The 13900-nt window shown below is 45.7% G+C and overlaps 1 protein-coding gene across 2 annotated transcripts; it reads left to right on the top strand.

The window, feature by feature from the left end:
- The first annotated feature begins 864 nt into the window (after nucleotides 1–864).
- PAH1 (Lipin family protein) lies at nucleotides 865–9582 on the top strand. Of its 2 annotated transcripts, none has more exons than XM_048685956.2 (11): nucleotides 865–998; nucleotides 1902–4278; nucleotides 4358–4938; nucleotides 5024–5097; nucleotides 6190–6274; nucleotides 6391–6477; nucleotides 6652–6724; nucleotides 6908–6951; nucleotides 7800–7928; nucleotides 8013–8111; nucleotides 9026–9582. In XM_048685956.2, exons 2-11 carry the CDS (start codon nucleotides 1977–1979, stop codon nucleotides 9080–9082), a joined length of 3531 nt encoding a protein of 1176 aa, XP_048541913.1. In that variant the 5' UTR covers nucleotides 865–998; nucleotides 1902–1976; the 3' UTR covers nucleotides 9083–9582. The 2 variants fall into 2 exon arrangements, with proteins under 2 accessions (XP_048541913.1, XP_048541905.1); XM_048685948.2 differs by lacking the exon at nucleotides 865–998 and adding an exon at nucleotides 1540–1780.
- Nucleotides 9583–13900: the final 4318 nt, after the last annotated feature.

Raw genomic sequence — 13900 nt, 5'->3', positions numbered from 1 at the left:
GTGGTGGCTGGCAAAGATCCGCACGCCATCGTTTCGTTTGCCCCCGCGCATGGATCACGTACGTACGGACGCACACCACACGTCGACGCTCGGGGCTGTTAAAGGTACGGCAATGTACCGAAAATGCCCCTCTCCCGAGATTGGTACCGAAAATGCCTTTCTCGGTCAAATGAGCATGCGCTCGTAACTTGCACATTTTAGCCAGAATTCGCAATTTTGATGCTACGTCAAACTGCCAGTCAACGGCGCGATCGGTGAAGGGTAGGGTTGCTATTCCATTTTCTTTCCCCAGTACGCTGCTATACACAGGTACAATAAATAGGTTAGGTGGATGCGGTTAGGCTTAGGCAACAAGAAAAGACAACGCCATCACAGGCTTTACTACGCCCAGCAACCAACTATTCCTGCGACGAAAAAGCCTTCAACACCATGCCAGGTGGGCCCTGCGGCGGCGTAACTCCTGCCTGGCCCACCGTGACAGCCTCTCACGCTCAGAATTTCTCACGTCCCGTTCTTCAGCAACGCATCTCATGATTCGGATTTTAAAATGAGGACGCGGACGACAACTGAGGCAGCTCGGGCGATCACTCTCTGCCTGCAACGATCTCTGCGCGACGTGGCGACATGTTCGTTCATTCCTCCGCGCCCACCAGTCCGCATATACCTCTCAATGACACGTGGTCCCCGACACCCGCGTGCCCCCACATGTCATCCCACACCGAGCAGCGCTCATGTGGCGAGGCGGGCCGCGACGGCCCACGTGCGCTCCGCGTGCGGAGGACGGGCTCACTTATAAATGCGGCTCTCAACGCCCGCCTATCCCCTTCCCCTTTTCACCCCCCGTCGGTCTCCCCCCAATTCCCACCCCCCCCCCCCCCCCCCCCCCCAGCGACCCGCGACGCCGGCGCGAGCGACCCCTCCGGAGCCGACGCGAAGGCCCCCCCAACGAACGAACGGGCCCGCCTGAGAGGAGCGGCGAGCGGCCGAGCCCAGTCGCGGTGAGTCCCCGCCCTGCGCGCTCCCTCTCCGATTACTACTAGTTGATTTGGATCCAGTTCGATTTGGCATTTGTTTCCGTCCCCTTTTTCATCCGGGAAGGAAACTTCGCGTCCCGGTTTTACTGCTCGCGGCGTAAGTTTCGCGGAGCTTTCCCTGCCGGAGGAAGGAGGCGACTGCTCTTCTGGGCTTGGGAATCGGGGGGTCTGTGGGTTTTGCCTCGCCTGGGAATCGATGATGGGCATGCGGGCTACAGTATTAATCTGGGTAACCGAGGTCTGGAAAATGCCCGCAGGTTTTTGGACATTTTCTGCTTGTTTTTTTAAGCAGGTTTCTGTTTGAACATCTTCATGAGTCAGCTCACGGCAGCACGAGTTTTTTCACTAATGGTAATCTGTCGCGATAATGTTCCAGCAGATCTCAGGACACTTGGAAGTTCGAATTCAAATGCCAATATTACCAGCAATTATATCACGAAATAATACCAAATGACTGAAGAGAAACTGCAAAAAAAAAGGCCCGACACGTCTATATTTTTCCGTAATATCCTGCGAGAACAGCTCGGGAAACTTCTCTGGAAAACACCCCCACTCCGGCCCGGCCTCTTCTCCTCCCCTCCCCCCTTCCGTCCCCCACAGCCTCAATTGACCTTCCGCCGCCTTTGTTCCACCCAAGCACGCGCGCCACCTCGGAGGTATCGCCCACGTCCTCGCCCGCTCCACTGACCTGACCTGGCGTGGAGTCGAGATCTGTCCGTACCCGGGCTCGGATTGATTTTCCCTCGGTTGGTGGCGAACCCTAACTTGCTTGGATTGTTACGAGAGTTCTGTTCTGGTCGAGTTGATTTGTTTGCTGCGCGGGGGAGTACGGATACAATCTCATGCTTTGTGTTCATTTGATTGCAGAAATTGATGAAGCGATTGGACGAATCGAGCGGATCGCCGAGTGTTTGATGCGTGCGATCGAGGGCTCGTGCAGAGATGGACGTGGTGGGGATGGTGGGGCGCGGGGTGGGGCGTGTCCTCTCGCAGGGCATGTACTCCGTTGCCACGCCCTTCCACCCTTTCGGCGGCGCCGTCGACATCATCGTCGTTGAGCAGCCCGACGGCTCCTACCGCAGCACGCCCTGGTATGTCCGCTTTGGCAAGTTCCAGGGTGTTCTCAAGCGTAACGAGAAGGTCGTCACCATCGCCGTCAATGGCGTGGACGCCAGCTTCCACATGCTGCTCGACAACTCTGGCCAGGCATACTTCATGCGGGAGCTCGTGCCTGGTGGTGAGGACTCCGAGACCGCTGCAGAAGAAGCTACGAGCGAGCCTGAAACTCCTCTGCGTAGTAAGAGTGACGGGGAACTTTACAGCCAGTTGGTCGGCCCAGAGTTGAATGAGGATCAGGAGGTACAAAATGGAGAGGAGTTTGATTCATATGGCTATTCCAAGTTGGAGGAGGCAGAGGATTTGGCAAATCAAGCTGGTGGGGGTGGGGGCAATTCAGAGATGCTTTTGGTTAGTGTGAACGGGTGTGTTCTAACTGCTCCCATTTCTTCAACTGAGGAGAATATGGAGGATGTGCAACTAAGTGACCCCCAGTTCCATTTGGGGCCTGGGGAGAGCTCGAGTGGCGATCTCAGCCGCGGTGGCGAGGTGTGGGAATCTGGCATTTTGGATGGTTTATACATATCACAGGAAAAGGTTAAGTTTGATTCTGAACATCCATCAGAGGCTTTGGAGGAGCTTCGGGAGGTGTCAATTTTGAAGGATGGGTCACATGACATCCCAGTTAATGCACATGAAAGCCTCCATGTCTCTGTTAATGAAGGCCAGACCTGTGTTGCATTGACCAATGCTCTTGATGTGTCGGTGAACAATGATGATGCTTATCAACCATTGACCAATGAAGACAAGACTTGTGACATTCCACTGGTTCAGAGCAACTGTGTTGCATTGACCAATGAAGATGAGGTTCAGAGTGTGTCACGATCAGAGAACAACGGTCTGAATTATCAACCTTTGGTCATGGAAGATGGAGTTCATGAAGTTTCAGGGAACAATGGTGAGGGCTATCAACCCTTTCCCAATAAAGATGAAGCCCTTGATGTGTCGGTGAACAATGATGATGCTTATCAACCATTGACCAATGAAGATGAGACTTGTGATATTCCACTGGTTCAGAGCAATGAGGCCTGCAAGTCCCCATCCATGGCAGGCAAGGTTTGTGATGCCAACAATGAGATTATTGAGGATGAGGTGAAGGGTTTATCACAGTCAGGGAACAATGGTCCGGATTATCAAACGCTGAATGTGGAAGATGAGGCTAATGATATTTCAGGGAGCAACGCTGAGGTTGATCCAATCTTGCCCAATAAAGAAGAGTCCCTTGATATCTTGGAGAACAATGATGAGGGTTCTCAACCATTGACCAATGAAGATGAGACTTCTGATATTCCACTGGTTCAGAACAATGAGGCCTGCAAGTCCCCATCCAAGGCAGGCAAGGTTTGTGATGCCAGCAATTGGATTATTGAGGATGAGGTTCAGGGTTTATCACAGTCAGGGAACAATGGTCCGAATTATCAAATGCTGAATGTGGAAGATGAGGCTAATGATATTTCAGGGAGCAACGCTGAGGTTGATCCACTCTTGCCCAATAAAGAAGTGTCCCTTGATATCTTGGAGAACAATGATGAGGGTTCTCAACCCTTGACCAATGAAGATGAGGTTCAGAATGATGAGGCATGCGAATCCCCATCTAAGTCCGACGAAATTTGTGATGAAAGCAATGAGAATATTCAGGCTAGTTTTAGCAGATTTGATACTTTCAGAAGTTGCTTGGATTTGACATCACAAGATGATGGAGATTCAGGAACTGAACTCTTTTCACCTGAATTTGATCACCAGAGGGATTCTGAGCTTAGTCTGAGTATCCGTTCCGATATTGACATAGATCTGGGAGAAGATCGAAGTGAAACTGCGCACTGTGATCAATCCAATCAATTAAAGCATATAGAGGAAGTGGATGTTTCGTCAGTTACTTCAGATGATAATATAACACGCAGCGAAGACTGCTCTCCTGTCTATGGCAAGGCAGCTGACTTGTCCTGTGAAGGGGGTTCTGATGAAAGGAGGAAAGATACCACCCCTTCTAATATTGGAGCTTGTAAATCTGATCGCTTGCGAATGTCCCCAAGCAGTGACAGAGACAAATTAGGAAGCATTCCGGAGAACCCAACTGCTGAAGAGGAAATAAATAAAGAAGAGCACCCCCAATTACAGAAGGGTTTGGGTAAGCACATGTCAGTCAGCAATGTATCTCTTTTTTATAAGATAAGGTCTCATAGTTTTTCTTTGATTTATACTGGCAGGCTTTGAGATTTCTCTGTGTGGGCACTTGCTACGGCCAGGAATGGGCCAAACATCTGCTGATGAGGTGTTCCAACAACATCTTGTCCCTGAGGAGGATTTCAAATTGTCTGGACCATCAATAATAAAAAATGCAAACCTTATTGTCAGAATTGGCTGTAACTATTTCACATGGAGTAAAGTTTCTCATGTTGTTCTTGGGAAGGCTGTATTTGGTCCAGACTTCTGTGTAGAACCTATCGATGCTATTCCAGTTGAACGCCAAGAAACACCCAATTCGAGAGATGATTCTCTTGGGTTGTCCCCAAGCCGGAGATGGAGGCTGTGGCCTATTCCATTTAGGATATCAAGATCTCTTCAACGCAGTAATAGTGATTCTTCTGAGGATATTTTTCTTGACACAGAGACAGTCTTAAGTCCTATGGATGAGCAAGCCCCAGCCAACAATAAAGACCAGTCACCAAGAAAGCAATTTGTGCGGACTTTAATTCCCACTAGCGAACAGGTGGCATCTCTAAATCTTAAGGAGGGACAAAACATTGTCACCTTTAGCTTCTGCACCAGAGTTTTTGGGAAGCAGCAGGTGGTTCATGCCTCTTTTTGCTTAATTAATCATTTCCTATTGTTATTTCAGGGATCTTTATATTCATATTTATTATTTTTGCTAGGTTGATGCACATATCTACGTGTGGAAATGGAATGCAAAAATTGTTATATCCGACGTGGATGGAACCATCACAAGGTAAAGTTTGTAGTTCACTTTCATATAGTTATCAGTTGTCACTTGTCAGCTTAGTATTGTGGAACAAAATATTTCAGCCGCTCATCTGTCATAGGCTCATAGTGTCTCATCAAACTGTAATTGTTATATCAAACTAGCATAATTTTCCAGCCAAATAATGGACTGCTGTATATACAATAATTTCGTGATATTAAATGTTGCCATGTGGTATTCTTATTTTATCTCACTTCATGTTCACGGCAATATTGATTGAAAGATGGATCCGCCTTGTACTAGATTCAAACAATTTGCTTGTTCACAAATGAAATTTGTAGTACTTTATTTTGAATTGTGGTCTCATAGAATCTAAGCAGAGTATTTGGAGAACAAAGAAGCTGCTAGTTTAAGCATCTACATCTTTGGATGTTAAATTGAATGAGTCAATGAGTTGTTTTGCTTCTAGATTTATTACATGTAATTCTAGGTACAAACTATGTGCCGTCTAAGCTGAACCTTTTCTATTAATATTGAGGTTATTCATTTCTTGTAACCTTTAGGCACTATGCTCACTTTGTGATATGTTAAAATGGTGGCAAAACTTCCCATTGGCACCATTAGGCCTTGGATGACACTCTTTGCATCTTAGTTGGAACGATTTCTATCATCATACATGGTCTGGTACATGTGAATATTAGGTCAGCAATTGGTAAAATTAGCCAACATCTGTCTCTCAATCACTGCAATAGTGCTTTGCAAAATAACTCGGGCATAGATTTAAATGGCAAAGTTTATCTCTTTCATTTTGAGTTCAAGGCGCCATGCTCATTTTGTTTGAAAACTAGTGATTGTAATCAATTGTTTCTCTCTTAAGTTGGATTATCAGGAAATAAATTGCATGTACTTTCTTGGTCACACATGTCCAGCAAATTTCCTTCTCAGCTCAACCGAAAATTTCAGTGGACAATGCTGCCATGCACTGACTGAATTAAACCTTAGCTCCATCCAATGAATTTCCAGCTTGCTGCACCATTTCCCTTTGCATTCTAGAGCTCTGTACATGAACTTTTGCTGTAAATTATCACAACAGCTGAATGTGAGTGGGTTACATTTCAGGTCTGATGTCTTGGGCCAGGTCATGCCTTTAGTCGGACGAGATTGGAGTCAGTCTGGTGTTGCTCGACTCTTTTCTGCAATAAAGGTGTGATACACAATTTTGAGATTTTGTTTCAGGATTTTATATTTGGATGAGATTGTACCCAGTTTTGAGCACATACGCCACGTACGTTTCTGATGAGTCTTCTGTTTTCTATCCAGGAAAATGGTTATCAACTGATATTCCTTAGCGCTAGAGCCATTGTCCAGGCATATCTGACAAAAAACTTCCTCTTCAATCTAAAACAGGTAAATTAGCTGTTGCCATTTGTTGTTTCCTTCTGTCCCTTCTATTCAACTCGTAGTGATTTGATCATATATGTGGTATAACTGCATCGATTATCTAATAGATGTCTATTTTATATTGCTAGTATTTTCTATTGAGTTTGTTATGTACTCAACCATACTTTTACAATTTTGCAGGATGGGAAAGTAATGCCTAATGGACCTGTTGTAATTTCGCCCGATGGATTGTTCCCTTCGCTCTACCGAGAAGGTAACGTGATTATGATTTTAGCAAATTAATTTGCCATTTGGATTCACTTAACTCTACCGGATGATCTGTAGACCCTCTGATTGACCACCGAAAATTTGCTATTAATGATAAAATATTTTCTTCTTTGACTGCAATATAAAATTATTTTTTAGCATCTTCTAATGGTTCCTCTGTTTTTCTCAGTTATACGAAGAGCACCACATGAGTTCAAGATTGCCTGTCTGGAGGTAACTGTCAGAATCAGCTTCCTAAGTTTGCTTGCTTAGCACCTCTGTAAAGAAATATAAGAGTGTTTAGATCACTAAAGTAGTGATCCAAACGCTCTTATATTAGTTTGCGGAGTGAGTAATAATGAAAGTATAAAAAATGTGACTTTATGATTTTTCTGGATTTGCAATTTCTATGGAATTAAGGTCATATATTGGCCCATGCCTGTTTATTCTCCCATGGGATCTTACCCTTCTACTCCCTCTGTTCCTAAATGTAAGTCTTTTTAGAGATTTCAATGCGGACTACATACGGATGTATATAGACGTACTTATGTGTGGATTCACTCATTTTGCTCTGTATGTAGTCCATAGTGGAATCTCTAGAAAGACTTTATATTTAGGAACATAGGGAGTAATACACAAACAAATAATAAGGGCCTCTTTGATTCACAGGATTGTCAAAATGAAGGAATAGGAAAAATGCAGGAATAGGGTGACATGTCCCATAGTATCCTACAGGATTTGAAAGAATGTTTGATAGCATTAGGAAAAACAAAGGAATTCTACAAAGAGGTTTGAGTGGATGGAAATTTTCCTCCAAAATGTAGTACAAATGGATCATATGGAAAAATTCCTAAGGATGCCAATCCTACGAATCAAACGAGCATCACAGGAAAAATTCCTAAGGGTTTAAATCCTCCAAAAATCCTATGCAATTCCGTTGAATCAAAGGAGCCCTAAGCTTGGTTGATTAACTAAGGTTTTTCATGGGATTGGCTCCTAAATTCTCTTGTGAAGGCTGGGGCATAATTTTAGGCACATAAGGCCACAGGCTTTTGACATCTTCTATTTTTATTCTTTGACAGGACATTAAAGCACTTTTTCCTTCCGACTACAATCCATTTTATGCTGGATTTGGCAACAGAGACACTGACGAGCTTACATACAAAAAGATGGGAATTTCGAAAGGCAAGATTTTTATCATCAACCCCAAGGTATCTCAATTACACTAAGTCGAAGTCATTAATGTTGTGCTCGATGTGTGATTGCCTCCTAAGTCACATCTTGTTGGCATGCAGGGTGAAGTGGCCATCAATAGTTCAGTTGATGTGAAGTCCTATACCTCCTTGCATACCCTTGTCAATGACATGTTCCCTCCAACAACTTTGGTTGAGCAGGTCAGTGGCCATTCTTTACTCTGCTAGTTTTTTTTGTTTTTTTTTTGCATTCATCTGAACTATGCTAGTTACTCCAGACATAGTGGAGTAGTGTTTTGCAGTGGTTCCAGACATAGTGGAACAGTGTTATAGTCCCTCCGTCCCAAAATAAGTGTCTCAACTTTGTACTAACTTTAGTACAAAGTTGTACTAAGGTTGAGACACTTATTTTGGGACGGAGGGAGTAGTTAGGAACAAGTAACAATTATCAAATACACAACAACAAATTCACGTATGCTGGGTATTACTCAGACCTTAATAGTTTCTATCCATTTCATTTTGCTACTTCTAGACTCGTCTTTTACCTAGTACATTTTGCCAGTTGAGAGTTTGGATAATGTTGTTTTGTCTTGTGTATTAATTTTTAATAGCCATCAAATTATACGGATATTCCTCATGAAAGGGAACCGTAAGGATATTTTTTAATCATAAAAATTGCAATTATCAGGGAACAGTTTTCTAACTACATGTTTGAACTTGGCACCGATGCTTACACAGTAGTACAGTCAGTTACAATGATTTTTCCAAACAGCGATAAAAGGTCACATAGAGATAAAATGCACTAGACTTGTCTACGTGCAAACTACACTCAGAAGATTAGCTACACTGAGGCAGGGGCATGTTTATCTTTTCTTTCTCTTCTATATTATCAAGAACTTGAACGTTCTTCTGCTGTAAGATGTAGACATGCCTATTGATTATTCTTTCGAGAGCAACCAGAATGATAGCAGTACACTTACTCATGGTGTTTTACCATTCAAGTGATACATAGTACTCCCTCTGTAAACTTTTATAAGATAGTTTAGATCACTACTTTTTAGAACAGCGAGTACTGTTTATTTTGGTTTCTGACCATCGATTATAATGCTGTGCAGGAAGACTACAACTCCTGGAATTATTGGAAGGTGCCGCTGCCAGACATTGATTTGTAGAGTAGTTTTGACAAGTACAGCAGTAGACGCAAGTAGAGTCTGCGGACAGCATGACCGGCAAGCTCGTGTATGCTAGTTCTCAATCGCCACAGCAGAATTCTGCCCAACCTGTAAAGCATCTGGTGAGTTTTCCAGATGGACTGTTTTGATCGCCGTTGTTGCAGAAGCTCGATTTTCCTTGCCCCGACGCAGCTCTATCACGATCATTCATCTTTTAGGTAGTGATCTGATCGTCATAGCCGTCGTTGAAACTTATCGCTGCTGTGCCGGCATCTCAATTCGCAACGAGGTAGCCCGCCGAGCCTGTTAGTAATCTGTTATCAGCAGCTGCTAGCCTGTGTTGCTTTCCGTGTTCTCGTAGCTCTAGGCTGTGATGTAGCTCATCTGTCAGTTAGATTACTCGTGGTACATTACTGGAAAGCAACAGGGAACAGAAAACTGTCTATCACGCTGTATGTTGTTGTATATGGGATATAAATACGACTGCATTTTTCTGTAAACGTCGCATGTGCATGGAGGTGATACCTAATGATATTGTAGTATGGTACAATTTCCCATCTCGTGGTCGTAACTCTGCTGACAATTGCCAAATGGCGAAGAATAAACTTTTACAGAGCAATATCGGTGTATATAAAACGGGGTGAAAGACTATTTCGAGAAGAAACTTTTAGCACCATCGGTTCTCTGGGAAGTGGGAACTCTGATGGGGTGCGTATGTGCCCGAGCAGAGCAGCCTGACCTTCAGAGCTCATCACATACTTCTGAATGTTTTCATGACATTGACAGCCAAAGCCGAACAATCTGGGAAGCTTTCTTTCCTTGGCATTTGGTGATAGAAGGGCCCCAGAGTTGCCGGAGGCGGGAGACGGAGAGGAACAGAAAAGAGAAGCTTTTAACCTCGAGCTCTGAGACCGCCATCCTTTCCACTCCTTTTACGGTAGACGAGCTTAACGTTTTGGCAACACGCAAGGGCAGGCAAGTCCCATCTGTCTACTTGTCCAACTCAAAGCAACCGCACTGTCCCTTGCCAGGTCAGGTCGCACGGACGGGGAACCATCACGCAGACGGTCAAGAAAAACGCGACTGCTCCACGCGACAAATGTACCGTGCAGGGATCGCAACACGAAACGTGCGGCCGTGACCAAACCGAACCAACTACTGCTACTGCTACCACATATGCTCATTCTCGCACGCATGTAAAAGCTAGGCGACAAGGCGCGGGATAGTTAAAGCTGCGGTGCAAATCTTCCCGGGGGTCATGAGAGTGAGCCTAGCAAAGGTGCTTTGACCTTTAATCCATCGCGGGATGCTCTGCTTTGCGTGGCTTGGCTTAGCTTAGGTGGTGTTTGGTTCAAAAGTCCTAGGATCTTTTCTAGTCCCAGGGACTAATCAAAAAAGACTCTTCAGTAGAGTCTTTTTCTAATCCCTATAGAAAAAGTCCCTCCTGTTTGGTTTCTAGAAACCTTTTAAGAATTTTTTTCTAGTTTTTGGGATTAAAAAGTCCCTGAACCAAACACCCCTTAGTTTAATCCATCAGCACGAATCTTCCACGTTCAAACCACCGCCGGCCGGCCGGAGAGGCCGGCTGCGGCGCGCAAGTGGCGAGCGCCCCCCTTTCAGCCACCCTAAACCCCGGAGGCTCGGCCGTTGACCGGAGACCTACTAATCTCCCTAATCCAACCGGCTGGATCACTGCTGCGACTAGCAAGCGTCTTTGCACAGCGCTGTCATATTTTTTTCCCCTTTCCTCCTTGAGTTGCGACTTTGGGGCTGGGGAGACGATGTTAACGTTGCGATTTTTTAAGCGATTCAATGGACTTTTGCTTAGTGCGCTACTAGCTCGTAGATGGAAATGGAGTGTGGTAGCGGGGAATAAAGAGGGTGGTGTGGTAGGCGGGCCGCCACGTCAATGCCTTTCGTTTTCCCTGCAAAGACCATCAAAAAAGAAATCCCTTGTTGCACGGAAGAATTTCACAAGTTTTTATATGCATCTATACTGTATTTTTGCTGTTAACTGTTAGTATCATGGTTAGTAGGAGCAGTGGAGCAGCAGGAGTAGGAGTTGGAGAGCGGTGCTTTGCCAAAATTCACGGCTTGTCAGGTCGCTCTGCAGGATGTCACCTTGGCGTAAGCCGAACAAGGAAGTTATTAAAGGAAGAGAAGAAGACACTGCTGCTTGGCATGGCAGCGATGGCAGGCCCGCCACCCCCGCGCACGCACGCACGCGCGCGCGCACGCTTCTTCAAGGAGCACGACCCCCGAGGCATCCATCCGTAGTTCCATGCAGGCCACTGAGCAGGCGCAGCGACGCAGGCATGCAAAAGCACGGCAGCAGCGACGCAGCCGGCCCATGCCGGCCGGGGCCTCCTCTCCTCTGTCTGAGACGATCCTTCTTTTCTTTTGACTGCGCGTCTGATTCAGACGGCCACGACGCCCCTCAGCCACTGCACACGCCACGCCATCGATGGATGGATGGTTGGTTGACATGGGGATGGGATCGAGACGGCATAAACAAATGCATGCACGTACGGTACCACTACCCGCAAGCACACACGGCAGCTAGAAAATTGATCACTGTAGTGTAGTGTACCACTGCATCGTGTGTCGTAGTCGATCCATGCATTGTTTTGTATATATTGGTCTGGGGGCGTGAGCTAGCCGAGCTTCTCTCCTCGAATTCGAATTCGAAAGTTTTGGCCGGAGCGGCCAAGGATTTTGAGCGGATTTATAAGCTTGATTCAGTCGCCCGAGGAGCGAGCAGATCAGAGCAGCCCGGTCGGTCTCCGGGCCAGTGCAGATACTGCTAAATCAGCCGTACTCCACTGGTCTGGTTGGAACTAGAGATGCACGCACGCGTCTCCTAATTGCCTCGCAATGAATGACTAACCTCGCCTTGTAATTTGCACCTGTACCCATGCCGTAATCATCATCAATCTGAATACAGTAGGAGCGGTATTTTTAGACTAGTCATAATGGAAGTAACTTGAGCAGTAAGACTACCCACATATACTCCCTCCGTTTCTAAATATTTGTCTTTCTAGACATTTTAAACAGACTACCACATACGGATGTATGTATACATATTTTAGAGTATAGATTCACTCATTTTGCTCCGTATATAATCATTTGTTAAAATATCTAGAAAAACAAATATTTAGGAACGGAGGAAGTAGATGGTAACATCACATTTATTTAGGCAAAATAAATGATGTGGTATGTAATTAATGAAAAAAGACATGTGGTAACCTAGCTAATTACTGTATCATCACACATATCAAGAAAAGATGAGTTTACAACCTAATAAATGAAGTGATGCATGACACAATACATATGTTACTACCCACTGTGGAGGTACTAACATAGACTAGTAACATATGCATGTTACTACTCTAAGTTACTTTCCCACTGTGACTAGTCTAACGTCGAGTCCAACTCAACAAATGATTTCGAGTAGTAACATAGTCTAGAAATATGTGTATGCTACTAGTGTATGTTACTCTTCGCTGTGGCTAGTCTTACTGTCAAATCGACTGGTGGCTAAATTTCGTGTTTTGACCATTTTCGCATAGAAATTCAGGATCTGACCCCTGTTGGAAAGAATTTTGGGATCTGACCCTTTCGCTACCGCCAGGGGTTCTGGCGGTAGGGTTAGACAGCCTACCGCCAGGGCACCTGGCGGCAGGGTGCGACGGAGGGGAACGGCAACCGTTTGCCCGAGCTGACGTGGATAAGTAACCTACCGCCATGGGCCCTAGCGGTAGCCTGTCTAACCCTACCGCCAGAACACCTGGCGGTAGGTGGTTGCTGGGTTTTTGCCTCGAAAAGTTTCTGTAACGAATATCGAAGTGCCCTGGCGGTAGGTTGTGTGACCTTACCGCCAGGGTCCATGGCGGGAGGGTCATGTGTTTTATGAGTTTCAAGTTTAATTGATTGCTTCTTTTCAAAATCAATATCTTTTACCATGAAAGTATATACTCATTTCTTTTACCATGAAAGTATACTCATATTGACAAGAACAAATGGCATGAAGTTAACTTAATGTTCAAACTGAATAGATAATGAACAAATGGCATTACAAGAGGCACATAGTTTCATTATTCATCGAGAACGTAATTGAAAGACACAAGACAAACTAATAGGACGATTTGCTGATAAGTTCGAAGAGCGAGCAGACATCATCATCTTCAGAGCTTCTCGTATGTTAGCCCGGGCCGTGGAGACAGAAACGGCAGCGGATCCACCGGTTCAAGTGGAGGCGGAACTGTTGGGGAACGTAGTACTTTCAAAAAATTTCCTACGCACACGCAAGATCATGATAATGCATAGCAACGAGAGGGGAGAGTGTTGTCTACGTACACTCGTAGACCGATAACGGAAGTGTTGACACAACGTAGAGGAAGTAGTCGTACGTCTTCCCGATCCGACCGATCCAAGTACCGGACGTACGGCACCTCCGAGTTCTGCACACGTTCAACTCGGTGACGTCCCTCGAGTTCCGATCCAGCAAAACATTGAGGGAGAGTTTCGTCAGCACGACGGCGTGATGACGATGATGATGTTCTACCGACGCAGGGCTTCGCCTAAGCACCGCTACGATATGACCGAGGTGGAATATGGTGGAAGGGGGCACCGCACACGGCTAAGGAACGATCACGAGGATCAACTTGTGTGTCATGGGGTGCCCCTTGCCTCAGTATATAAAGGAGGGAGAGGGGGAGGTGCGGCCGGCCCTATGGGTGCGCCTGGAGGAGTCCTACTCCAACCGGGAGTAGGACTCCTCCCTCTTGCCTTGTTGGAAAAGGAAGGAGGAAGGGAGAA

The sequence above is a fragment of the Triticum urartu genome, chromosome 1A (assembly GCF_056163025.1).
Source record: "Triticum urartu cultivar PI428250 chromosome 1A, HENAU_Tu73, whole genome shotgun sequence".
NCBI lineage: Eukaryota > Viridiplantae > Streptophyta > Magnoliopsida > Poales > Poaceae > Triticum > Triticum urartu.
Note: the sequence above shows the minus strand (reverse complement) of the source record. Positions and strands in the feature narration are given on the sequence as shown.

What these genes read in the sequence shown, in the direction of transcription:
- PAH1 (XM_048685956.2), top strand. Translation starts at nt 1,977, where the DNA reads ATGGACGTGGTGGGGATGGTGGGGCGCGGGGTGGGGCGTGTCCTCTCG. An exon ending in CCCTTCGCTCTACCGAGAAG is followed by an intron (nt 6,725 to 6,907) that starts GTAACGTGATTA and finishes TGTTTTTCTCAG; the next exon opens with TTATACGAAGAGCACCACAT. An exon ending in TTTTTATCATCAACCCCAAG is followed by an intron (nt 7,929 to 8,012) that starts GTATCTCAATTA and finishes GTTGGCATGCAG; the next exon opens with GGTGAAGTGGCCATCAATAG.